The sequence below is a fragment of the Physeter macrocephalus genome, chromosome 20 (assembly GCF_002837175.3).
Source record: "Physeter macrocephalus isolate SW-GA chromosome 20, ASM283717v5, whole genome shotgun sequence".
Classification (NCBI taxonomy): domain Eukaryota; kingdom Metazoa; phylum Chordata; class Mammalia; order Artiodactyla; family Physeteridae; genus Physeter; species Physeter macrocephalus.
Window position 1 is genome coordinate 24,809,429 of NC_041233.1, and position 27,267 is coordinate 24,836,695.

General features: G+C 37.8%; 1 protein-coding gene across 3 annotated transcripts in view; it reads right to left on the reverse strand.

The window, feature by feature from the left end:
* CFAP70 (cilia and flagella associated protein 70) overlaps positions 1 to 27,267 on the reverse strand; it is a 95,422-nt gene that overhangs the window by 51,321 nt on the left and 16,834 nt on the right. For all 3 annotated transcript variants that reach the window (XM_055080802.1, XM_055080803.1, XM_055080804.1), the window contains 7 exons: positions 22,887 to 22,985; positions 22,615 to 22,694; positions 21,234 to 21,413; positions 17,864 to 18,046; positions 15,404 to 15,498; positions 11,244 to 11,343; positions 6,731 to 6,865 (listed from right to left, as the gene is read on the reverse strand). In XM_055080802.1, the coding sequence (XP_054936777.1) occupies positions 6,731 to 6,865; positions 11,244 to 11,343; positions 15,404 to 15,498; positions 17,864 to 18,046; positions 21,234 to 21,413; positions 22,615 to 22,694; positions 22,887 to 22,985 (872 nt within the window). The remainder of the gene's footprint in view (positions 1 to 6,730; positions 6,866 to 11,243; positions 11,344 to 15,403; positions 15,499 to 17,863; positions 18,047 to 21,233; positions 21,414 to 22,614; positions 22,695 to 22,886; positions 22,986 to 27,267) is intronic.

Consider the following 27,267-nt stretch of genomic DNA (forward strand, 5'->3'; position numbering starts at 1 on the left):
CTGTAATTGCTGTATTTTATATATTCTAAGATGCAAATATTTTCAAATTTTAACATCTCTGGAAGAGAGAACATTACATGTAAGTGGTATTATACAATATGTAGTCATTTGTGTCTCCCTTTCATTTAGCATGTTTTTGAGGTTCATCCATATTATAGCATGTATCAGTAATCATCTATATTATAGCATGTATCACTAGTTCACTTTTTTTTTCTTAATAAATTTATTCACAAAAAATAGTGAGACTGTAGAGGGTCTGGGGGCTGTACACGGGCAGGGGCCTGGGGAGCTCTGTATATGGGGCTGGGAGACAAGGGAGCCTCCAGGTGGGAAGGGTATTTTTTAATAAAAAAAATAATGGGAGGTACAACCACCCCCTCCCCCCTCCCCGATTACAAAGACACAAAAATAGACGTCTCTGAGGTAAATGGAGAGCCTGGGGGCTTAAGGGTGTTGAAAGGGTACTTCGTGTTTTCTGCCGATACTGGTCACACACTGGAGCATTCTTCGATCCTAGCTCTTCTTCCCTGGTGAAAAGGCTGAAACTACCCCGCAGAGACACCTTGCCCCCAGCAAATCCTTTCTTGGGGATGGGCAGGAACAGGTCACAAAAACCTCGGAGGTCGTGGAGCGATACCCACAGGCCTGGCACTTGAGACAACTTTTCAGTAGGGTTGGGTCACAGAACCCATGTCCCATCCACCCCTGGAATCTTCTGGAATCCCACCTTGGGGATGGGCAGGGACAGGTCACAAAAAACCTCGAAGGTCGTGGAGCGATACCCACAGGCCTGGCACTTGAGACAACTTTTCAACTGGCCCACAAACAAGTTCACAATCTTGCAGTCCTCTCGCTCCAGGTAAGCTTCCCATTAGGTTGGCTCATCACCGCTTAACTCAGGTTCTAGCAGAGCCCCTCCACGGCAGGGTGGGGAGGGAGCTGGACTATTGGCCAGGACAGGTGGAGCCTGGAGGCCTCGTCAGTTGATTTCTAAGTGTAGCAGCTCCATGAGGAGCTTCAGAAACTCTTGGGCATCTTGCTGGCTGTATCCAGAGAAGGAGGGAACATATTTCTGGAAGACAGCTCGGAATCGAGTAGGATTCACAGCTTCGCAGGAGTCAGGGTGCCACAGGGCACCAATCACATCTGCAAAGCCTTCAGAGTTCACTCTTTTTTTAAAAACAGCTTTACTGAGATAAAATTAACATTCCATACAATTCACCCATTTAAAGTATAGTCAAAATTCAGTGATTTTGGAAAAAAAAGTCTGATTTACAGACCTAAGCAGCACCCTCCTGAGGATGTTTTTCTGCTTGGTTGAAACACAATGAAATATTTACAATTTTGGATATTCTCTGTTTAGGCTAGGGGTACTACAGACTGCTAGCCCATGAAGATTAAAATGGAATTCATTGGGCAATATCTAACCAAGTATCAGAATGGAACAGGCCACCAACAAGGGTGAAAGCAGGCTCTGTTTCAGCAGCAAGTCCAACAGAGACAAGGAAGTAAATTATTCCAGTTTTGCTCCAGGAAAAAAAAAATTCAATGATTTTGGCATATTACATTAATTGTAGTTCATTCCTTTTTTACTGCTAAATAGTATTCCCTAATATAGATATGCCACAATTTGTTTATTGATTCACCAGCTGTGGGCATTTGGACTGTTGTGAGTTTTTAGCTATTATGAATAATGCTGCTATCAACATTCATGTACATGTCTTCGTGTAAACGCAGGTTTTCAGTTCTCTTGGGTAGGTTCCTAGGAATGATTTTCTGGGTTGCATGGTAAGTTTATGTTTAACACAGATTTTCTATATAGTTGTTCTGCCGAGTATTGAGAGTGGAATATTGAAATTTCTAAATGTTACTGTCAAATTGTCTATTACCCCTTTCAATTGTGTTGGGTTTGGCTTCACGTATTATGAGGTTCTGTTGTGTGTATTCACTTATAATTTACACATGTATTACATATAATAATTTATAATTTATAAATCCTTTCTGATTAATTGACCCTTTAATTATTATGACATGCCACTCTATGTCTTTAGTAATATTACTCATCTTGAAGTCTATTTTGTCTGATATAAATATAGCCACTCAGCTCCATTATGTTTTCTATTTGCATAGTATATCTTTTCCATTCTTTTACTTCAACTTATATGTGTCTGAACCAAAATGTATTTGTTATAGACAGCATATCATTGAATCTTGATTTTTTTATTGAAGTATTAGTTGATTTACCATATTGTGTCAGTTTCAGGTGTACAGAAAAGTGATTCAGTTATATATGTTTTTCAGATTATTTTCTTTTAGAAGTTATTACAAGATATTGAAAACAATTCCCTGCGTTCTGAAGTAAATCCTTGTTGCTCATCTATTTTATGTATAGTAGTTCATGTCTGTTAATCCCATACTCCTAATTTATCCCTCCCCCCACTTTCTTTCCCCTTTGGTAACCGTAAGTTATTTTCTATGTCTGTGAGTCTGTTTCTGTTTTGTATATAGATTCATTTGTATTATTTTTTAGATTCTACATAAGTGATATAATATTTGCCTTTCTCAAATCTTGATTTTTTAAAAATCCAGTCTCATAATCTCTTTCATTGGGGTGTTTAGACTACTCACATATAATGTTATTGTTGAAATATTTACATTTATATTTGACATTTTGCTATTTCTTTTCTATTTATCTTGTCTTTTTTGTTCTTCTCTTCCTTTTTTAAGTGCCTTCTTTTAATGTTATATATATATATACTTGAGTGTATGCATATGGTATATGTACACAAACACACACACACACACGCTTTTCTTAGTGGTGGCTTTAGAGATTACAATATGCATCTGAACTAATCACAATCTATTTCACATTGACACTAACTTAATTCTGATAAAATATACAAACTTTACTGTGCTATAGCTCCATTCTATCCTCTCTCCTTTATGCTATTATTATCATATAAATTACATCTATAAATGTGATATATGTTACAAACCCAATAATAAAACTAATGCTTTATACAATCATATCTTTCAAAGAAGAGCAAAAATGAGAAAAAATATATTTCTAAAATCTTTTATACTTACTTACATTTAACCATTTCTAGTGCTCATTTCTTCTTGTGGATTCAATTTATCATTTGGTTTATATTCTTTCAAGCTGAAGGACATACTTTAGTAATCCTGGCAAGACAGGTTTGTTAGCAACAGATTCTTTCAATACTTGTTTATCCATGGATGTGTTTATTTCGCCTTCATGCCTTCATTTTTGATTGATAGTGTTTTCATTCAGCATTTTGAATCTGTGTTTCCATTGCCTTGAGGATTCCATTGTTTCAGATGAAAAATCAACTGTTAACCATGTTGGTGCTCCCCTGTAAGTGATGAATCATTTTTCTCCTGTTGAATTCACAATTTTCTTTTTCTTTCAATAGTTCACTATAATGTGTATACTATAGACCTCCATATGCTTCTCCTACCTGGAATTATCTGTACTTCTTAGGTATGTAGATTAATGTTTTTATCAAACAGGGGACATATTCAGACATTATTTTTTTATACATAACTTCTGCCTCTTTCTCTCTCTTTTCTCCTAGGACTCTCATTACAATATGTTGGTCGCTCTCCACCAAGATCTCCATTTCAACCAACGACATTGTCAGGCATGGGTCCTTCACCCACTGCTCCAAATTTTGTGAGCCCTTTCTGTGGCAGCAAAGTTGCTGGCCCTCACAGCCCATCCTGCTCTAGAAGAATCACCTCACTAATTAAGCTAAATTAGAGAAGAGGTAGGGAGAGGTGGTTTAGAAGCAGACCTAGGCAAGAATGCCTCAAACTCCATTGTTCTTCATGCATGAATACTTCTCAGTTTGTTGATGCCTTTGGTCAATTTCCAGAGCACTGAAATGGCATTTTGTCAATTTGTCCAGCTTTACAGTTGCTTTTAGGGGGAGAAAATTTGACAACCTCCTCACTCAGACATACCCAGAAATGTTTCCTCTCCAGTATTTTTCATATATTTAAAAAATTATGATTATATATTTTTAAAAAGTTGTGATCATAGTGAATGTAGTTTTATATCCTTTTTCATTTAACAGACTATCACATGCATCCTCTGTTTTTAAAGTTTTCATGAGAATCATTTTTAATATATGCACAATATTCTCCTTCATATGGGTATAATAAAAGTAACAGGCAAAAATGTTTGTGTGTCAACTACATCCCTAGTGCTTTACATATTTTATCTCATTTAATATGTAAAACAATTCTAGGAAACAAGCAGTGTCTCCATTTTACTGATGAATAAAGTTGAGAGAAATTTAGTCACTTGCCCAAAGTCAGTATATGGCAGCCTGTCTGGCAGTTCCAGAATTCAGTCTAGAAACTGCCTGACATCAAAGCCTATAACCTTTCAATTATGATATATTGTTTCCCTCAGATTCACCAAAAATATCTTGATATTACTGATACAATAAAGTGCTTTATATTTTAGGAATAGTAGCCATCTTCTGATATGTATTCAAATATTTTCCCCAATTTTTTAGTTACATTATAATTTTGTTAATGATGGTTTCTTCTATCGATAGATTTTTATTTTTTGGCAATCTAAATCTTTTATATCTTTCATTTGTTTTCAAGCACAGGAAGTCTTCCCTCAATTCATATCTTTAATTAATAGACACTTCTATTTTTATAGACTTCACATTTAACTTATTTTAATAAACTCACTTGGAATTTATCATGATCTATGCTATATGTAAAATTTTTGCTTTTTTTAACTATCTAAAAAACATTAATGATTATCTTTTTAATGGATGCATATTCCCCCATTTTTATTTACAATAATTTACTAATCCTTTCTCTATTATTAGACATTTAATCTTAATTTTAGTTTTGCTATTATTGATCCCCAAAAGTTTTCATGAATAGGAGGGTTTTGATCCTATTAAATGATTTATTTCAGACAAATCCTTATAAGTTTGATTTCTGATTCAAAGGATACTTATATAGAGTTTATTACTCAGTTGGTTTTCAAATAGCTGATGGATCTTTCATGACTCTGTTATTGAGAAATACTTGTCCTAATAATGATAAAATAGTAATATGTTTTTGTTGTTATTACTGTTGTGTTTTATAAAGCCTCACTTTCTCCTAAGAAGAAGCATGATAAAATTGATTTTTTGCTTAAATAAATAAATAATGTGTGTTTTAACATTTTAACATCTGAAAATTGCAAGAATCATATTATAGCTCATTAATCAGTACATATATTTAAGTTTTTGCATACTTAACACACAAGACTTCATTATTTGGAAGATTTTCTTTCCAACTTTATTGAGGTAAAATGAAATACAGGCTTACTCTGGAGTTATTACAGGTTTGGTTCCAGACCACCTCAATAATGCAAATAACTGCAATAAAGCAAACAATGGTTATCTTGGTTTCCCAGTACACATAAAAGTTATGTTTACACTATACTGTAATCTATTAAGTGTACAATAGCAGTGTCTTAAAAAACAATGTACAGGGACTTCCCTGGTGACACGGTCGTTAAGAATCCACCTGCCAATGCAGGGGACATGGGTTTGAGCCCCGGCCTGGGAAGATCCCACATGCCATGGAACAACTAAGGCCATGTACCACAACTACTGAGGCTGTGCTCTAGAGCCTGTGAGCCACAACTATTGAGCCCATGTGCCACAACTACTGAAGCCCGTGTGCCTAGAGCCTGTGCTCCACAACAAGAGAAGTCACCGCCGCAACAAACAGTAGTCCCCACTTGCCACAACTAGAGAAAGCCGGCACACAGCAACAAAGACTCAATGCAGCAAAAAATTAAAAAAAAAATAGTACAGATCTTAATTTAAAAATACTTTATTGCTAAAAAAGGCCAAAACGATTACACTAGTGACAACACAGATCCCAGATCACAATAACGAATATAACAATAATGAAAATGTTTGAAATATTGTGAGAATTAACAAAATGCGACACAGAGACACAAAGTGAGCAGATGCTGTTGGAAAAATATCACCCATAGACTTGCTCATCTCAGGGTTGCCGCAAACCTTCAATTTGTAAAAAAAATGCAATATCTGTGAAGAGTAATAAAGCAAAGGGTAATAAAATGAGGTATGCCTATATAATAAATTACATATTTAAAGTATACAATTTGATCAATTTTGACATGTGTATACACATGTGAAACCATTACTGCAATTAGAATAATCAGTATTTCCATCATCCTTAAAACTTACCTCATATTTCTTTTATAATCCATTCTTCCCTCTATCCCTGTTCCCAAGCAACCACTGATCTGCTTTCTGCCACTACTTTCTGATAATTGTATTTCATTGGCATCATACAGTATGTACTCTCTTTTGTCTGGTTTCTTTCATTTATCATAATGCATTTGAGATCCATCCATGTTGCACGTATTAATAGCTCATTCCTTTTTATTGCTGAGTAGTATTCCATTGTATGGCTGTAGCATATAATTTGTTTTTCTGTTCACCTATTGATGGAGATTTGGGTTGTTTCCAGTTTTTGGATTTCATTATCCTAAAGTTTTTAAGGTTCAAGGGCAGAAGACTTCAAGGCTCTATATTTAACATCCCAGTAAACCAGCTGGTTCCAAATATCAATTGCAAAGCTATGTGTGCTAAAGATGTAGGTAAACACATACATAAGAATAAATTAGGATGATACCTTCTATTCAAATTTTTCTTACCTTTTCATAGACTGTGCTACCTAGATAAGGGTAAACATGAAAAGCTCCCCGAATTCTCTTCACACCTGGATACAGCAATGGCACCATATTAACATAAGCCACACCATGAAATGAAAGCTGACCTTCATCATCAGTCTAAAGGAATAAAAACAGAGAGCTGTTAGTGCTACGGAGTAATGTAGCTAAAGTATGGAGTTCTGACTTAGCAGTTCAAAGACCTGACTTTAGGACTAGCTGAGCTACTTGATTTGGGCCAGTTACATAGACATTTTGGGTCTCTGTTCATTTATCTATTTATTTATAATTGGGTTTAAAAACACCATGATCTCTGAGATAACGTATACTAACACTGTTAATGAACAGTAAAGATAATAGTTGGATCAACACATATGCAAACTAATTAATAATATATATTCAACCAAAATGTCAATTTCACCATGTTGCTTCTTAGGAAAAAGTGAAGCTTTGCAAAAAACAGTAATAACAACAAAAACTTAAGAGAAATCAGATTGTGGCCTTAGCTTTAGTTCACAGATTCATATGAATGAGAGGGGCCTTACAAATCATCTGGATCAGTGACGACAAATAGGATTTAACTTATGCTTAAATTCTAACCAATTAGTGGAGGTGGTTTAGAATACTGTGTTGAGAAAGACTCTGTGTCCTTATTTGGGTTCAAAAGAAAAGAATGCTTTGATTGATCAGTAATATCTGCCATGGATGAAGGAGGATGACTGACAGTCTGCTGTCATGTATTTGCCAACCCTAATCTCATCTAAATTCTCATTACAAAGATGAAGAACATGTCAGTAAATATATTTTAACATAATTTTTAATGGTTGTATGGTTTGCCATAGAAAACTTTTATAAGGAAAAAAATCAATTTAGTGAAAGAAAACACATTTAATTTCCACAAGGTTAAAAGTAATCTCTTTGATTTTGCTGATTATAGCAATAATTAGAAATTAGATTAAAAGTCCTATTTCATGTGATAACATTATGTTGCTTTAGAAATCTAAGGAATGTTAGCCAATGCATATTATATATTACAAAGATACCAAAACCAGAAAAAGATATCACAAGAAAAGAGAATTACAGGCCAATATCCCTTATGAGCATAAATGCCAAAATCCTCAACAAAATATTAGCAAACCGAATTCAACAATACATTAAAAGAATCGTACACCATGATCAAGTGGGATTTATCTCAGGGATGCAAGGATGGGTTAATATCCACAAATCAATCAATGTGATATACCACATTAACAAAACTGAAGAATAACAATCATATGATCACCTCAATAGATGCATAAAAAGCATTTGACAAAATTCAACATCCATTTATGATAAAAACTCTCAACAAACTGGGTAGAGAGGGAACATACCTCAAAATAATATAGGCCATATATGACAAATCTAAACGCAACATCATACTCAAAAGGTGAAAAGCTGAAAGCATTTCCTCTGAGATTGGGAACAAGACAAGGATGCCCACTCTTTTTTTAAAAAAATACATTTATTTTTATTTATTTGTTGATTTATTTATTTTTGGCTGCATTGAGTCTTCGTTGCTCTGCACGGGCTTTTCTCTAGTTGCAGCGAGTGGGGGCTACTCTTTGTTGCGGTGCGCCAGCTTCTCATTGCAGTGGCTTCTCTTGTTGCAGAGCATGGGCTCTAGGCATGTGGGCTTCAGTAGTTGTGGCATGCAGTCTCAGTAGTTGTGGTTAGCCGGCTCCAGAGCACAGGTTCAGGAGCTGTGGCGCATGGGCTTAGTTGCTCCATGGCATGTGGGAATTTTCCCAGACCAGGGCTCAAACCCGTGTCCCCTGCATTGGCAGACGGATTCTTAACCACTACATCACCAGGGAAGTCCCAAGGATGCCCACGCTTACCACTTTTATTCAACATAGTATTAGAAGTCCTAGCCACAGCAATCAGACAACAAAAAGAAATAAAAGGAAAACTGGAAAGGAGGAAGTAAAACTGTCACTGCAGACAACATGATATTATATATAGAAAATCCTAAAGACACCATCCAAAAACTACTAGAATAAATGAATTCAATAAATTTGCAGGATACAAAATTAACATACAGAAATAAGTTGCATTTCTATATACTAACAACAAATTAGCAGAAAGAGAAATTAAGAAAACATTCCCAATTTAAAATGCATCATTGGGATTTCCCTGGTGGCGCAGTGGTTAAGAATCCACCTGCCAATTCAGGGGACATGGGTTCAATCCCTGGTCCGGCAAGATCCCACATGCTGCGGAGCAACTAAGCCCATGTGCCACAACTAACTATCCTGCATAAAGAAACTAAAACATGCCGCAGTGAAGATCCAATGTGCTGCAACTAAGACCTGGTGCAGCCTAAATAAATAAATAACTATTAAAAAAATAATAAAAAGTTTTTACACAGTGAAAGAAACTATGAACAAAATGAAAAGGCCACTTACTGAATGGGAAAAAATATTTGCAAACTATATATCCAAAAAGGGGTTAATATCCAAAGAACTCATGCAACATCAAAAAAAACCAAACAACTTGATTTAAAAATGGGCAGAAGACCTTAATAGACATTTTTCCAAAGAAAGCGTACAGATGACCAACAGACACATGAAAAGATGCCCAACATCACTAACAATCAGGGAAATGCAAATCAAAACCACAATGAAATACCACCTCACACGTGTCAGAATAGCTACCATCAAAAGACAACAGGTAAGCACTGGCGAGGATGTGGAGAAAAGGGAAGCCTCGTGTACTGTTGGTAGGATCGTAAATTGGTGAGATCCTATGGAAAACACTACAGAGGTTCCACAGAAAACTAAAAATAGACCTGCCATATGATCTAGCAATTTCACCTTGGGGTATTTACCCAAAGAAAACAAAAACATGAACTTGAAAAGATATATGCACTCCAATGTTCACTGCAGCATTATTTAAAATAGATATGGAAGCAAACTAATTGTCCATCAAAAGATAAATGAAGATGTGGTGTGTATATATATATACCATGGAATATTACTTAGTCATAAAAATTGAAATCTTGCCGTTTGTGACAACATGGATAGATCTAGACAGTATTATGTTAAATGAAATAAGTCAGACAGAGAAAGATAAATACCATGTCATCTCACTTATACATGGAATCAAAAAAAAAAGAATAAAACAAAACAAAAACAGACTCATAGATACAGAGAAAAACGGGTGGTTGCCAGAAGGGGTGGGAGAAACAGGTGAAGCAGATTAAGAGGTACAAACCACCAGTTATATAAAAAATAAGTTATAGAGATATAATATACAGCATAAGGAATGTGGTCAATAATATTGTAATAACTTTGTATGGGAACAGATGGTTACTAGACTTATCATGGTGAACACTTCATAATGTATGCAAGTGTCAAATCATTATGTAGTACACCTGAAACTAATAATATTGTGCAACAACTATATTTCAAGTTTTAAAAAAGACTTTTTGCAGGGGACATTTCTTAGGATATTTCCCATGGTTTTCTTCTTCAGCATGATAGGAAGCAACTGTTGGCATAGTCAGTGGGATGAACTGGAAACACAGTCATTTGGACAAATGCATTTATTTTTATCATAAACAAACAAAATACAGTAGAGAACTTTTCTAGGCTCATCAAAGCTGTATCTTTTCAGAGTAGTAGTACATCTATGAATCCTATTACTCTAATCAGCGGGCTAAAACAATTTAAGTAGGTAAGTCTAAAATAAATTTAGAAAGATGTAGTAGTTTGAACCATATTGCCAATATTTAACTACTTTTGATGTATTAAAAGGCTATTTTGGGGTTTCCCTGGTGGTGCAGTGGTTAAGAATCTGCCTGCCAATGCAGGGGACACAGGTTCAAGCCCTGGTCCGGGAAGATCCCACATGCCGCGGAGCAACTAAGCCCGAGCTCCACAACTACTGAGCCTGCGCTCTAGAGCCCGCCAGCCACAACTACTGAGCCCACGTGCCTAGAGCCCATGCTCTGCAACGAAAGAAGCCACCGCAATGAGAAGTCCGTGCGCTGGAACAAACAGTAGCCCCCACTCTCCACAACTAGAGAAAGCCCGCACACAGCAACGAAGACCCAATGCGGCCAAAAATAAATAAATTAAATAAATAATTTTTTTTAAAAAAGAAAAGAAAAGCATTTTTTAAAAAGACTATTTTTCATGGTTTTACCCGTGGTAAAACTATAATAAAGAGCTAAAGGGAAACAGGATATCTGAGAATAAAGCCTAAATAATGGTTAGTGGACAAAAGGGAACTAGGGTTACCAGTCATCCTGATTTGCCAGGAACAAGGGAGTTTCCTGGGATATGAGACTTTCAGCACTAAAACCGGGAAACTATTAAGCAAATCAGGATGAGCTGGTCACCCTAGGGAGCAGCCACACAGTTCATATTTTCCTTTGGTATCAGAATTAGAAGCAGAAAAACAGGTTGGGTCTGACCCAGCATTTCTTATATAAATATTTTTAAGTAAACTAATTTACCTTTTCAAATTTAGCAGATTTCCCTTTGGGTACAGTAACCAGAGGAACCCTTGTGATCTCTACAGGCCAAAATCGGCAATCAGCAATTCGCTTCTGAAAACTGCAGATCAAAAATCAGCCCATTAGCATTACATGCAAAAATGGGGTTAGTATAATTTAGGTCAAAAGGAAGTATTCCTCTCTTAAAAAGTAATGGAAGGCTTCCCTGGTGGGCGCAGTGGTTGCGCGTCCGCCTGCCGATGCAGGGGAACCGGGTTCGCGCCCCGGTCTGGGAGGATCCCACGTGCCGCGGAGCGGCTGGGCCCGTGAGCCATGGCCGCTGGGCCTGCGCGTACGGAGCCTGTGCTCCGCAACGGGAGAGGCCGCAGCAGAGGGAGGCCCGCGTACCGCAAAAAAAAAAAAAAAAAAAAAAAAAAAAAAAGTAATGGAATGCACATATGTAAAAATTCTGTTAGGCATGTGGGCTTTTAAAACCTTCTCATAGAAATAAAATTCCAAACATAATTACACTATACTGCTAGCAGAAGCAAACTGTATATTTTTGAGAGCAGTTTGACAACATGAATCAAAGTCTTTAAAATGTTCATAGCCTTTGACCCACAAATTCCACTTCTAGTGATTTATTCTAAAGAAATAATCAGACAAGTATGCAAATAGTATAAAGTACATTTATTTCTACGGTGAAAATAATCATAGTAAGACTTCCATTGTCAGCTCAAACACATAAAGAGCTTGGAAGCTATCACTCCTGTCCTCACAACAAGAAAAGAGCTGGTCAGGGACTTCCCTGGTGGTCCAGTGGTTAAGAATCCACCTTCCAATGCAGGTGATGCGGGTTCGACCCCTGGTCGAGGAACTAAGATCCCACATGCCACAGGGCAACTAAGCCCACGCGCCACAACTACTTATCCTGCGCACTCTGGAGCCCTAGCACCACAACTAGAGAGACTGTGCGCAGCAACTACTGAGCCCGCGCACCACAACTAGAGAGAAGCCCACACGCCGCAACAAAGAGCCTGTGTGCCTCAACTAAGACCCAATGCAGACAAATAAATAAATTAATTAAAAAAAAATAAAGGCATATGTAAGAAAAAAGCTGGTCAAACTGAAAATCAATGACTTTTCTAGATCCATCTAAGAATTAAGTTCACAGGGCAAATTGCCACCTGGAAGTTTAGAGAAACAGGCGAGTACAGAGAATCACAGCTGAGATCAGCTTACAGGCATCAGAAGCCATTAGAGCCAGTAACTGGAAGAAACACTTTAATGATAATTTTGAAAGATTTTTGGAGGCTGAGCGTGAACTAACCAGAGAGTTAAAAACTCCTGGGTGCCTAGTCTTAGGGGGTCCCCACATGTTCTTGGGTTTTAAATCAAGGAGCTCCATCAGACTCTCATTGTGAAAACAAGAGAATAGCCTTAGGCAGGGAGAAAGGAAAGGTAACCATATTAAAATATGTCCAGAGTATTCTCCATAACAAAGGCCTGCTCTGTAAGGGAAACTACTTCACCAGAGTTTTAACTGACCCAGGGAAAGGGCAATTAGACAACTCCAGTCCTATTTAGCCTTCCTGTCTCACACGAAGAGAGGAAGAAAAAAAGACTATTACACACTTATGAAGTCACAACCTATGGGCTCAAACCCATTAAAACACTGAGATTTAATCACAGGATTATAGAACACTTCCCTTCCCCAACACCTTACCGCCACACATCAACAGGATCCAGTATAACAACAGTGACTTATAATTGAGAATCTGCAAAACACAAACCCTGTTTAGGAAAGAGCTCTTAGCAAACCCAAAGACAACAGGGAAGGAGCAAAAGGACAGTGAAGCCTCTAGCATCTACATCTACAGCAAGCGTTAAACACAGCCTACCTCCTAGCCAGGTTAACATAAAAACTCACAGTAAAAAACCTAATTACCACATTTCTTACTACCCAAAACATAATATCCAGTTTTCAATAAAAAACTACAAGGAATGGTAAAAGGCAAGAAAAAATACAGTCTGAAGAGACAAGGCTAGCATATGAACTAGACTCAGATATGACACAGATTTTGAAATTACCAGATAGAAAATTTTAAATAACTATGATTAGTATGTTAAGAACTCTAATGGATTAAGCAGACAAAATGCAAGAACAGATGGTTAAATGTAAGCAAAGAGATGGAAATTCTAAGAAAGAATCAAAAGGAAATGTTAGAAATCAAAAACACTAAAAAAAAGGAACAATTCTTTTGATGGGCTTATCAACAGACCGGACATAGCTGAGGAAAGACTCAGTGATCTTGAAGCCACTAAGCCAATAAAAACTTCCCAAACTGAAACGGAAAGGGGAAAAAAATTTAAAAATCACAACAGAATATCTAAGAACTGTGGGACAATTACAAAAGGTATAATGGGAATACCAGAAAGTGAAGAAAGGGAGAAAGGAGCAAAAGAAAAATCTGAAGTCATAATGGCTACAAATCTTACCAAATTAATGGCAGATACCACAGATCTAGGAAGCTCAGAGAACACCAAGCACAATAAACACACACACAAAAAAAATCTACACCTAGGTATATCATATTCAAACTGCAGAAAACCAAAGAGAAAGAGAAAATCTTGGAAGAAGTCAGAGAAAAAAACACCTCACCTATGGAGGAATAAGGATAAGAATTACATTGGACTTCCTTTCAGAAATCATGCAAGCAAGAAGAGAGTGGTGTGGAAACAAACCACCAACCTAGAATTCTGTATCTAGTGGAATTATCCTTCAAAGGTGAAGGAAAAATACTTTCTTAGTCAAACAAAAATGGAAGGAATTTGTGGCCAGCAGACCTGCCGTGCAAGAAATGCTAAAAGTTGGGCTTCCCTGGTGGTGCAGTTGTTAAGAATCTGCCTGCCAATGCAGGGGACACGGGTTTGAGCCCTGGTCTGGGAAGATCCCACATGCCACAGAGCAACTAAGCCCGTGCGCCACAACTATTGAGCCCATGTGCCACAACTACTGAAGCCCGCGTGCCTAGAGCCCGTGCTCCCCAGCAAGAGAAGCCACAACAATGAGAAGCCCACACACTGCAACAAAGAGTAGCCCCCACTCGCCGCAACTAGAGAAAGCCTGCACACAGCAACAAAGACCCAACACAGCCAAAAACAAAAACAAATAAATTTATTTTTTTTAAATGCCTATTAAAAAATAAAAAGAAATGCTAAAAGTCTTCAGAGAAAAGGAAATGATGTGGGTCAGAAACGTGGATCTACATAAAGAAAGGAAGAAAATCAGAGAATGAAACAGATTAAAGTAAAATAAATTAAAATTTTTTTATTTTTAATTAAATAGATAACTGTTCAAAGTAATAAAAGTAACAATGTATCCTTAATAACATATCAGCAAATCAAATCCAACAATGTACATTAATATTATAATACTACTGTCAAATTGGGTATATAGGAACTCTGAAATATCTGATCAATTTTTCCATAATCCTAAAAATGTTCTAAAAAATAGTCTATTAATTGAAAAAAACAGAGATTTTCATTCAGATTATACATATACCGATAATCCTCTATTTCTCACCTCTCCCTATCTCCAGGTCACTGTGACAAGAGACTGACAGCTACCCACACAAAACTGTGTCATGTTCTGCTTTAGTATATAAATCCTGATCTAGTCTGGGTGACAATGTGTCCAACAAAACCACTATTTCCTAAGCCTCTTTTGCATCGAGAGATGGCCAATGAGATGTAAACAGGGGTTGTCAGATTCCAGGAAGGTTCTATAAGAGGGGCTAATACAGCCAGAATGTGTCCTTTTTTAATCCATAAGCACTCCCCTCTTCCAACATTCTGAAAGGAATGTAAATGTGCAGGCTGGAGCTCCAAGAGCCATCATGAGACAGCCTTGTGGATGGAACGTACATGTTAAAGAAGGTAGAGCAAAGAGAAAGATTGAGCCTGGATATCTAATAATACTGTAGAGCCACCACACATACCAGCTCTGAACGAAACAAGAACCCCCCATGGTTAAGGTACCATCACTAGAAGCCTGCTATTAGCAGATGTGGTGGAAGAGAACCTCAAGATCACCTTAACTCAAATATAAATAAACAAAAGTAACATTTCTTCCCACCTATAGTCTTTGTTGGTTAGACATATTCCCTCCCTCTTCGTACCTGATCACTGCAGGAGGATCGAGGTAGCAGCGACTTTCCAAGTCCCAAGTAATCCTTTTCTTTATGCACTCTGCTTGGTTCCTAAATTCCCTGTCCTATAAAATCATAAGACAGGGACTTTTATTCTCTCAGTATGCCATGGTTGTCTCCTGCTCCATCTGTGGGGCATTCTTTTAATGGATTTGGTCACAATACTTTTATTACAACTACTAATACTACTATAAGTATGACTACTACTGAAAATACTACCACCATCTTAAATTTTAGGGTACTTTACTATTAATACAGTATATAGAATAAAATATTTATATTATCCTTATATCAATCTAATATTAACTGCCAAATATTCACTCACATAACCTTAATCAGTGATTCTCAACCGTGGATGCATATAAGAATTATCTGGGAGCTGCTAAAAAGAAAAATCAAAACCTGGGCATTGGTATTATTTTAAAAGTAAATTCTTATGTAATTCATCTGGGTTAGAGCTTGGCCATTGTTACTATTTTAAAAGCTTTCCAGGTGACTGTGATGAGCAATCAGGGTTGAGAACTAGCTATCTAAACTAAAATGGAATATAAAATCTAAATATCTAAAATAAAATATCTGATCTAAATGAAAACATTAATGTAAGAAGAGCATGAATTTTTAGTAATCGCAATGATGAGAAAAGACACTGCACAGTGTTATTAAAATATTGCTAGCCTTATCTCTATTTAAAATATTTAGAATCAGATAGTGAAAGTAATTCAACCACTCATTGTAAAATTACTTTATTGAATGTTTCCACTAATGATTATCAGCTCATTCAAAATACATTTGCAAATATGTTTACAGCATTTTCTATGCTCTTGACAAACATAGGTTGTGGAAAAATAGGAAGTAAGAGTGAAAGAGAAAGAAAGAAAGAAAGGAAGGAAGGAGGGAAGGAAGGAAGGAAGGAAGAAAGCAAGAGGGAGGGAAGGAACAAAAAGAAAAGAATAATTTCAACAACTGAAATGTCCACCAACAGGAGACTAGTTAAGCAAGTTAAAGTATGTCTATACTTTAAAAAAAGTGTATCATAAAGCAAGCGTTAGGGCAAGTTCATGTGCCGAACGCACAGCAAGGCCAAACAAACCAAAACGTTGGAGTTTGGAGCAGAGAAAGAAAGGTTTATCGCAGGGCCACGCAAGGATACGGGTGGCTCATGCCCTAAAAACCCCGAGCTCCCTGAAGGGTTTCAGCAAAAATTTTTAAAAGTCCGGTGTGTGAGGGGCAGGGGGGTTGCAAGGTACGTGATCAGCTCACGCACAATTCTCTGATTGGCTGATGGTGAGGGAACAGGGTGGTGTCACAGGGGTTAACATTTGCAGTACCTAGGCTCCAGGAGGCCTGGGCCTACGTGCTCATGGTCATCTTCCATTTGGTGGGGGGTTTTCACATCTGTAAAACAACTCAGGAAATGTGCATCAAATATTATTATCTAGGTACTTCAGAGAGGAGCTAAAGCAGAGGATTTGGGGGAAAGGCCTGTCCCCAGAAGGCCCCATAGGGTCCTGCTCTGTTACACAAGTACAAATAAAGAAAGAAAAAGAATGTGGAAAAAATCTCCAAGATACACTATAAGCGAAAATAGCAAGTTGCAGAAGTGTGTGAGTATGCCACCATTTGTGAAAAAAAAAAAATGATAGGGAAAGAATATGTGTAGGTATACGTGTGTATGAGTATGTGAAGAAAAAACACATTTTTCCTACTTCCAATATGATTAAGCACTTTATATATACTCAATTAAAAATAAATAAATAAACATTTCACACTTGAGATAAAGCAAAAATAGCAGAGTCTTCTTGACAGGTTCTAGATCTGAAAACAGCAAGACTTTGAATACTTCCTATAAATCTGGACTCCCTAAAGAAAAACAATTTGATCCCTGACTTTTACTATGCTGATGTCTTTGAGCCAGTCTTTCTGAAATCTGACTCCCTTGCATCCTTTACGAGGAAACTTTACTTTTCTAAATGTTTTTGCTTCTGAGTCTTCTTTTGACTATTTACTTTTGCTTTTATATGCATAAAAATGTAACCAGAAGGAAACACAAGAAACTATAACAAAGGTTAACTACCAGGGTGATGATCTGGGAAGGAATTAGGAAGAAGAGACATGGAGGAGGGGGGAGACTTTAACTGCATATCTCTTAATGTTTTATTTTGACCTGTAACTGTATTATAACCTACTCATAAATAAATAAATTTCAAATAAAATAAATATGAATTAAATCAATTATTTTGTTTGTTGGACTTAAGTCAGGAAATATTTTAATCAGAACTTTATAGATAATTGTTTTATTATGACATACACTTGTTTTATTTTAAGAGGTGATGGATGTATGTGAATTACAGTGATTTACAAACTGTAAACATATGTTTTATCATTTGTCAGTGCACTGAGATTATCACCAAATCCGCCTAATTCTCTCACCTCAGGTCGGTTGAGTTCCCCTTCTTCTTCCTCATAAGGCCCACCAACGATGAAAGCATCAGGAATGTAATTAGCTCCTGGAGCCAGAATGTTGGCAATAGGCCATTTTTTGGGCCGAGGAACAGGTTCTCTTTCCCCTCCAAGCTTCAGAGTTCCATTCTTGAAGAAAATGGGATAGTCTTTCTACAGAAATAAATACCATATATCAGGAAATTTTGTGAAAGACTTTGAAGTGGAGAAAAAAAGATTACTGAAGTGTGTTTTCAATGGAACACCAGGTGTTGTCTAACAGATCCTTCTGTGATTATCTGATTCTAAAGAGGGGCCTGTGTCCTTCATTATCTTGCTGCTATTTTATAATTCCATAATTTTTAGAAAATTGATAATAATGCAAATTATTCTTGTCCATAGATATGGACATGTATTTTGTCCAGTGGAGATATAATTGATTATTGTACTATGGCTGATAAGTTTTGAATTATTAGCAAATATATTTCAAGATTCCTAGTTGCTTGTATATATGGGTCATTTGTTCAGATTCTCTTTTTTTTTTTGCGGTACACGGGCCTCTCACTGTTGTGGCCTCTCCCGTTGCGGAGCACAGGCGCAGGACGTGCAGGCTCAGCGGCCATGGCTCACGGGTCCAGCCGCTCCGCGGCATGTGGGATCTTCGCGGACCGGGGCATGAACCCTTGTCCCCTGCATCGGCAGGCGGACTCTCAACCACTGCGCCACCAGGGAAGCCCAGATTCTCCTTTTTTAAAAATATTTCTTTATTTCTTTATTTGGCTGGGCTGGGTCTTAGTTGCAGCATGTGGGATCTTCATTGTGGCATGTGGGATCTTTAGTTGTGGCATGAAAACTCTTAGTTGCCACATGTGGGATCTATTTTCCTGACCAGGGATAGAACCTGGGTCCCCTGCACTGGGAGCACAGAGTCTTAGCCACTGGACCACCAGGGAAGTCCCCAGATTCTCCTCTGAACTGGTTTAAACCTTTTATGTCATTTTATATTTATATGAGAGTCATGACGTACCTTTTTAAAAATTATCTTTTAAAAAACAAACAAATCTGACAAAGGGCTAAAAGTATACGCATTTTCATATCTGTAATTTACCTAAAATATACTTGCAATAGAAAATTGATAAAGTTATAAACAGACAATTTATAAAAATGGAAATTCAAAAATCCAACATTTAAATAAAAACATGCTAAAAATCATTAATAATAAGTGAAATGCACATTAAACAATGAGATACCATTTTAAACTGTAGATTAGCAAAGTCAAAGTCTGAAAATATTGTGTTGACAGCATTGTGAAGAGAATGGTATTCTTATACATAGTTGATGGAAGTGTAAATTTGTACAACTATGGAAAGCAATTTTGTAGTCTCTTAGAAAAAGTAAAATTGGCATAACCTGTAACTCAACTATTCTAGTTCATTGGGTTAAGTTTTAAAACTTCTGTGAAGGAGGGGCATTTCTAGAATAGCAGAGTAAGAATCTTTGAAAATCTGCTCCTCAAGAAAAAAAAACAAAACCAATGCCAGCAAAAATTGTCAAAATTAAGGATGCCAAGACCATTCAGGGCTTCCCTGGTGGCGCAGTGGTTAAGAATCTGCCTGCCAATGCAGGGGACACAAGTTAGAGCCCTGGTCCGGGAAGATCCCCCATGCTGCAGAGCAACTAAGCCCGTGTGCCACAACTACTGAGCCTGTGCTCTAGAGACCGTGAGCCACAACTACTGAGCCCATGTGCCACAATACTGAAGCCTGCACACCTAGAGCCCATGCTCACAACAAGAGAAGCCACCGCAATGAGAAGCTCGCTCACCGCAATGAAGAGTAGCCCCCGCTCACCACAACTAGAGAAAGCCCACGTGCAGCAACAAAGACCCAATGCAGCCAAAAATAAATAAATAAAATAAATAAATTTATTTCTTTAAAAACAACCATTCAATAGGGACAGGACAGTCTTCTCAACAAATGGTGCTAAGCAGGTGCTATTCATGTACAAAAGAATGAAGTTGGTTCTTACCTAACACCATATACAAAAATTAACTCAAAATGGATCAAAGGCCTAAACATAAGAGCTAAAACTATAAAACTCTTACAAGCAAACACAGGGGGAAAAGCCTTGTGACATCAGATTTGGCAATGATTTCTTGGTTACAACAATAAAAGAAAAAAATGGACAAATTGAACTTAATCAGAATTTAAAATTTGGGGGTATCAAAAGACACTAACCAGGGACTTCCCTGGTGGTCCAGTGGCTAAGACTCCATGCTCCCAATGCAGGGGGCCGGGGTTCGATCCCTGGTCAGGGAACTAGATTCCACATGCCACAACTAAAGATTCCACATGCCACAACTAAAAGATCTCACATGCGGCAACCTAACGAAGATCTCATGTGCCGCAACTAAGATGCAGCATGGCCAAATAAATAAATAAATAAATAATTTTTTAAAAGACACTAACCAGAGTAAAAAAGGCAACCAATAGAATGGGAGAAAATATTTGCAAATCACATATCTAATAAGGGAGTAATAGCTAAAATATATATAGAGAACTCCTAAAACTCCAACAACAAAACGACAAACAACCCAATTCAGAAATGGGCGAAGGACTTGAATAGACATTTCCCCAAAGAAGATATACAAATGGCCAATAAGCACATGAAAAGATGCTCAACATCATTAGTCACTAGGGGAATGCAAATCAAAAACACAAGGAGATGCTACTTCACATCTATTAGGATAGCTATTATCAAAAAACAGAAAATAACAAGTGTTGGTAAATGTGGAGAAATTGGAACCCTTGTGCACTGCAGGTGGGAATGTTAAAAGGTGAAAGAGAATTGGAGATTTCTATACGAAAAATGTAAAATGGCAATAAAGCAGGTAAGAGTATTAACTAATTACATTTTTTTAGCAAGCAATTTGGAAATCTCAAGAGCCTCAAAAGACCCATACACAAGCATTCCATAGAAATCTGGACTAAGAAAATAACCTGGAATTAAAAGAAAGTTTTGTATAATAAAGTACATTATATAAAATCTACAAAATATATGCATAAAAGTAATCTGTGTAGAAATACTACATCCAAAAATTGTCAGATTTTAAATGTTTTATATATTTTCCATCATAAATATGCATTTATTGATATAAATTATATGTAGTCTATATATGTATAACATGTAAACTATAAATATTAACATGCATGTATAAAACAGAAATAAACTTTATTTTTTTGAGCCTAAAATAAATCTCAGCCATTAACAGAGGCTGCTTTGAATGAAATCTTAGAAGGTGAGGAAGAGATGACCATATGAGTGTTTAAATCTCTATAAATAACTTGCTGTAAGTCTTTACCTCTCCAGCTGATGGAACTTGCAGACCAACCATGAAGTTCTGCAGCAGCCCCATTGGAATGAAGGATTCAGGCACAGAGTAGGCAGCCTCCAATGTGACCTTCAGGAGACTGCCTCCTGAGATCTGGGCTGCAGTCAATAAGGGCTCCGCCACAAATACTTTAACTTCAAGACTGCACTGCTGTAAAAGAATAAAATTACGCAGACATTTGAAAATGCCAGAGGCCTCCCTTTTTTCACATTATCTCATTTGAACCTCACATCATTGCTCAAGGTAAGAAGGTCAGGTTTAATTATTTCCATACAGAGGATTCAAATAGCTTTTTTAAAGTCCCATGAGTTAGAGATAAAACCAAGAAGAGAACCTTATCCCTAAGCTACAGCCCTTCCCTTCTCTTCTTCTATAAGATCTAAAGAAAATCAACAGTACATAGACTGGAACACTGGACCAAGGAAGGCAGATTGAGCCCAGATATCTACCTCTTTCCAGCACAAATCACATGGAATGACAGAAGGATATCAAATGATTATCTTTATAACCAATAAAACAATAATGCTACAATAGCCCTGGAAAACAAGAAATGCCATCACTGGACTACACATTTTTAGGAATCATTGAAAGACAGAAAGCAAATTAAATCAGATCTACCAAAAAAACCTAGGAGAAACCAATCACATCCTAAAATAAGAGAAGGAGAGAATCACAGCAGATGTAGGAGTGGATTGTGGCAGCTCGAAGGTCAGAATCAACAAGTATCAGGAAGGGGCCTACATCAACGGTTAAGTAGGGAACTGCATTCAGAATAGTTGGGGCAGTTGGGGCTTACTTGTGCAAAACTGAAGACAGCCGTGGTATCTGCTGAGAGTGAGTGTACTTGCACAAGAGTGGCAAAAGCAGTGCCCCAAGAAGCTACTGATCCCAGGAGGAACTGGGAAACAAAGTCCAGAACACAAACCAGTAACACAGCCTACCAATTCATGCCTCCCCTCCTCCAATGACCAGAAGCAGGCTACCATGCCAGAAAGTGTGTTAGATGCATTCATATACTATTTAATTTAATTCAACAGGTCATAGTTAAAGAGGCATTTCCATGGTTAAGCCTTCCCTGCATCTACCCCTGGGCAAAGTAACAGATACCTACTCTGTGTCCATATGCCCCACCCCACCATTTAATCACACTGGTCATAACCTCTGATGTGTAGATTATGAACTCCTAAAGTAGGAGTTTGCCTTATCCATCTTTGTTTCCCAGAACCTAGCACTATGTGTGCCTGTGAAAAGAAGGTGCCTGATGAATTGGACTCAACTAAATTTAACCTTAAGAGCAGACAGGCTTGACTGAATATCAGGTTGAAATGTTAAGAGCTAAAACTCTGATTACCTTGACACCTGATCGAAGAGGTTCCAAGGGCGAGCCTGGCACAGGGTGCAATGGGACCATCGTTTCAAATGAACTCTCTCCTGCAAAAAGAAGGCCAAGTCAAGCCAAAGAAGGAGGCCAAGTCAAGCCAAAGAAGGAAGCGTTAGGCAGAAATAACTGTGCTCATCTTTCAGTGAATCCCTCAAACTCACTGAGGCTGATTTTTGCACTTCTCTGGAACTAAGTTTTATGAGCTTTGTTATTTCTGCTTTTGAGCAAATCACACATCTGACCTTCCAGTAAAGGAAGAAGGTCCACCACAGCTTGACCAAGAATCATGGTCTTCTCCTCTTTCTGTTTCTTTTCCTTTGGTAAAACTTCAGTCATCGTTACTAGAAAAATCAAAACAAAGAAAATGAGCACATGTCTAGCTCACACATCAGACAACCAAGGTGCAACAAAGCAAGCATTGTCAGAGAAATTCAAGTTAAGAGAAATGAACTTGAAACTCGAGAAGGCACCATTATTAGTGACTTCCAGTGGAAGATACTGGACCTCCTCAGTGACTTATTAATCTTTTTGCATGCAAATTATTTTTAAAAAGGATTTTTATATCATAACCATGTACACACATATGTATAAACTTACTGATACATATGATTATAACAAAGTTTCATGTAATATTCATCCTTAGCTCAAAATCCTTAAATATTTTCTATTCTATTTCATGTATAAGAAATTACTGGTCATGACTCCCTCAGTCAATTTTAGGAAAGACTAAAAATCACCATCTGGGACTTCCCTGGTGGCACAGTGGTTAAGAATCCACATGCCAATGCAGGGGATACGGGTTCGAGCTCTGGTCTGGGAAGATCCCACATGCCGCGGAGCAACTAAGCCCATGTGCCACAACCACTGAGCCTGTGCTCTAGAGCCTGTGAGCCACAACTACTGAGCCCGCATGACACAACTACTGAAGCCTCAGCGCCTAGAGCCTGTGCTCTCCAACAAGAGAAGCCACGACAACACGAAGCCCATGCACCACAACCAAGAGTAGCCCCCGCTCGTCACTAGAGAAAGCCCACATGCAGCAATGAAGACTTAACGCAGCCAAAAATAAATAAATTTAAAAAATAAAATAAAGAAGGAACTTGAAAGTCCCTTTTTCCTTTTATTAAAAAATATTTATTTATTTATTTATTTATTTATTTGGATGCATTGGGTCTTCGTTGAGGCACGCATTATCTTCGTTGTGGCGTGGGGGTTTCTCTCTAGCTGTGGCACGTGGTCTCTAGAGCGTGTGGACTCAGTTGTTGCAGCACACGGGCTTAGCTGCCCCGTGGCATGTGGGATCTTAGTTCCCGACCAGGGATTGAACCCATGTCCCCTGCACTGGAAGGATTCTTAACCACTGGACCACCAGGGAAGTTCCCAGTCCCTATGTTTATTTGTTTTAATTCCATGATTTCTTATGGTACATACTTACATGGTTTAACTTTGTACACATTTTTATCTACCTAGAATTTATTTTGGTGTTATTCTGAGATATTAGTTACATCTTTTTCCAGAGAGCTACCCAGGTGTCCTTACACCATTGATTACATAGACCATCTTTTTCCCTACTGATGTGAAATGTCATCTTAATCAGATGCTAACTTACCAGAAGTATTGGTGACGATCTCTGGACCTGCTATTCTGTCCTAATAATCTGTAAGTCTCTGCATGCACAAACACCGCATTGTTTTATTATGGTCTTACACTATGTTTTACTGTCATGTAGTATTAATAATCCTTCATTAACTTTCTTTCAGAAATTCCTGATTATTCTTACTTTAAAACCTTTTTTCTGGGGACTTCCCTGGTGGTGCAGTGGTTAAGAATCCTCCTGCCAATGCAGGGGACATGGGTTCAATCCCTGGTCCGGGAAGATACCACATGCCACGGAGCAACTATGCCCGTGTGCCACAACTACTGAGCCTGCGCTCTAGAGCCCGTGTGCCACAACTACTGAAACCCGTATGCCTAGAGCCCGTGCCCCGCAATAAGAGAAGCCACTGCAATGAGAAGGACGCGCAACGCAGCAAAGAGTAGCCCCCGCTCGCAGCAACTAGAGAAAGCCCACGTGCAGCAATGAGAACCCAATGCAGCCAAAAATAAATAAATAAAATAAAAATTAAAAAAAAAACTTTTTTCTGTAAGCATTCTATAATTAAAAAAAATAACGTTGCCAGATTTATAGAGATCATGCTAAACTTATAGATAAACTGAGGGAGAATGACATCTTTGTTATGTTGAGCATTCCTGTTTAACATGGTATGCCTTTCCTTTTGTTCCACCTCATATCTCTCAGCAGCATTTTCTTTGAATGCTTGAATCAGGATCCAAATAAGGTCCACACATTGTGATTAGCTGGTGTCTCTTAAGTCTCCTTCACTCTATTGATGCGTCTTCCATTTCTTTAGGCTTTCTAAATTGTCCATTTTATCAAAGTTTTCAAGAGTAATGGCAGAATATTCTTTTTTATGTCTTTTAAAAATTGTTTTTAAATACACATTACATAAAGTTGATCATCCTAACCATTTTTAAATATCAGTCCAGTGGTATTAAGTATATTCACATTTTTGTGCCACCATCACAGCTAACCATCTCCATAACTCTTTTCACCGGCTAAAATAGAAACTTTATACCTGTTCAACAATAACTCCCCATTTTCCCCTCCCCCTGGAAATCACCAGGATACTTTCCATCCCTATGCATTTGACTACTCTAGGTACCTCACGTAAGTGAAATCATACAGTACTTGTCTTTTCATGACTGGCTTATTTCACTTAACATAATGTTCTCAAAGTTTATCCATGTTATAGCATATGTCAGACTTTCCTTCCTTTTACGGCTGAACAATATTCTACTATAAGTATATACCACATTTTGCTTATCCATTCATCTGTCAATGGACACGTGGATTGCTTCCACATTTTACCTTTTATGAATAATGCTCCTATGAACATAAGTGTACATATATCTCTTTGAGACCCTGCTTTCAATTCTTTTGTATATATTCCCAGAAGTGAAATCGCTGGATCATACATTCTATTTTTAATTTTCTGAGGAACCACCAGTTCCTACAGTAACCGTACCATTTTACAGTCCCACCAAAAGTACACAATGGTTCCGATGTGTCTACATCCTTCCCAACACTTGTTTTCCGTTTCGTTGACAGAAGCCATCTTAACGGGTATGAGATTGTATCTCGTATTTTTAGTTAGCATTTCCCTAATTAGTGATGTTGACTACTTTTTCATGTGTTTACTGGCCATTTGTAGATCATCTTTGGAGAAAAGTCTATTCAAATCCTTTTCCCATTTTCGAATTAGGTTGTTTGGGGTATTTTTGGTATTGAATTTTAGGAGTTCTCTATGTATTCTGGATATTAACCCCCTATCAGATATATGATTTGTAAATATTTTCTCTCATTCTGTGGGTTGCCTTTTTACACTGTGGATAGTGTCTTTTGATGCCCCAAAGTTTTAAATTTTAATGAAGTTCTATTTGTCCATTTTTTTTCTTTTGTTACCTGTGCCTTTGCTCTCCTATCCAAGAGTCACTGTGAAATCTAATATGATGAAGTTTTCACCTATGTTTTTTTCTGTTTTAGAACTTACATTTAGGTCCTTGATCCATTTTTGCGTTGTTTTGAATGTGGTGTTAGGTACGAGTCCAACTTCATTCTTTTGCATGTGGATATCCGGTTTTCCTAGCACTGCTAGTTGAAAAGACTTACCCTCCCTATTGAATGGTCTTGGCATCCTAGACAAAAATCATTTGACCATATATGGTAGGGTTTATTCCTCAGCTCTCTATTCTATTCCACTGTTCTGTATGTCTCTGTTTCTGTCAATATCACACTGTTTTGATTACTGTAGCTTTGTAGTAGGTTTTGAAAACAAAGTATGAGACCCCCCCCAACTTTGTTCTTTTTTAAGACTGTTTTGGATATTTGGGGTCTCTTAAGATTTCCTATGAATTATAGAAAGGTTTTTATTTTATTTCTGCAAAAAAATGTCTTTGGAATTTTTATAGGGATTGCATTGAATCTGTAGATCACTTGGGGAAGTACTGATATTTTAACAATATTAAATCTTCCGATCCATGAACATGTGATATGTTTCAATTTACCTGTGTCATCTTTAATTTCCTTCAGCAATGTTTTGTAGTTTTATATTTATGTAGATATATCTTTCTCGAGCGCAGCAACAGGGTGCGGAGGGCAAAGCGGAGAGATTCCCGCACAGAGGATCGGTGCCGACCGGCACTCACCAGCCCGAGAGGCTTGTGTGCTCACCCGCCGCGGCGGGCCGGGGCTGGGAGCTGAGGCTCGGGCTTCGGTCGGATCCCAGAGAAAGGTCTGGAGTTGGCAGCGTGAAAACAGCCTGAAGGGGTTAGTGCACCACGGCTAGCCGGGAGGGAGTCCGGTTGAAGTCTGGAGCTGCCGAAGAGGCAAGAGACCTTTTCTTCCCTCTTTGCTTCCTGGTGAGCAAGGAGAGAGTTTTAAGTGCGCCACTTAAAGGAGCTCCAGAAACGGGCGCGGAGCTACCGAAGAGACAAGAGACTTTTTCTTGCCTCTTTGTCTCCTGGTGCGAGAGGAGAGGGGATTAAGCGCACCGCGTAAAGGAG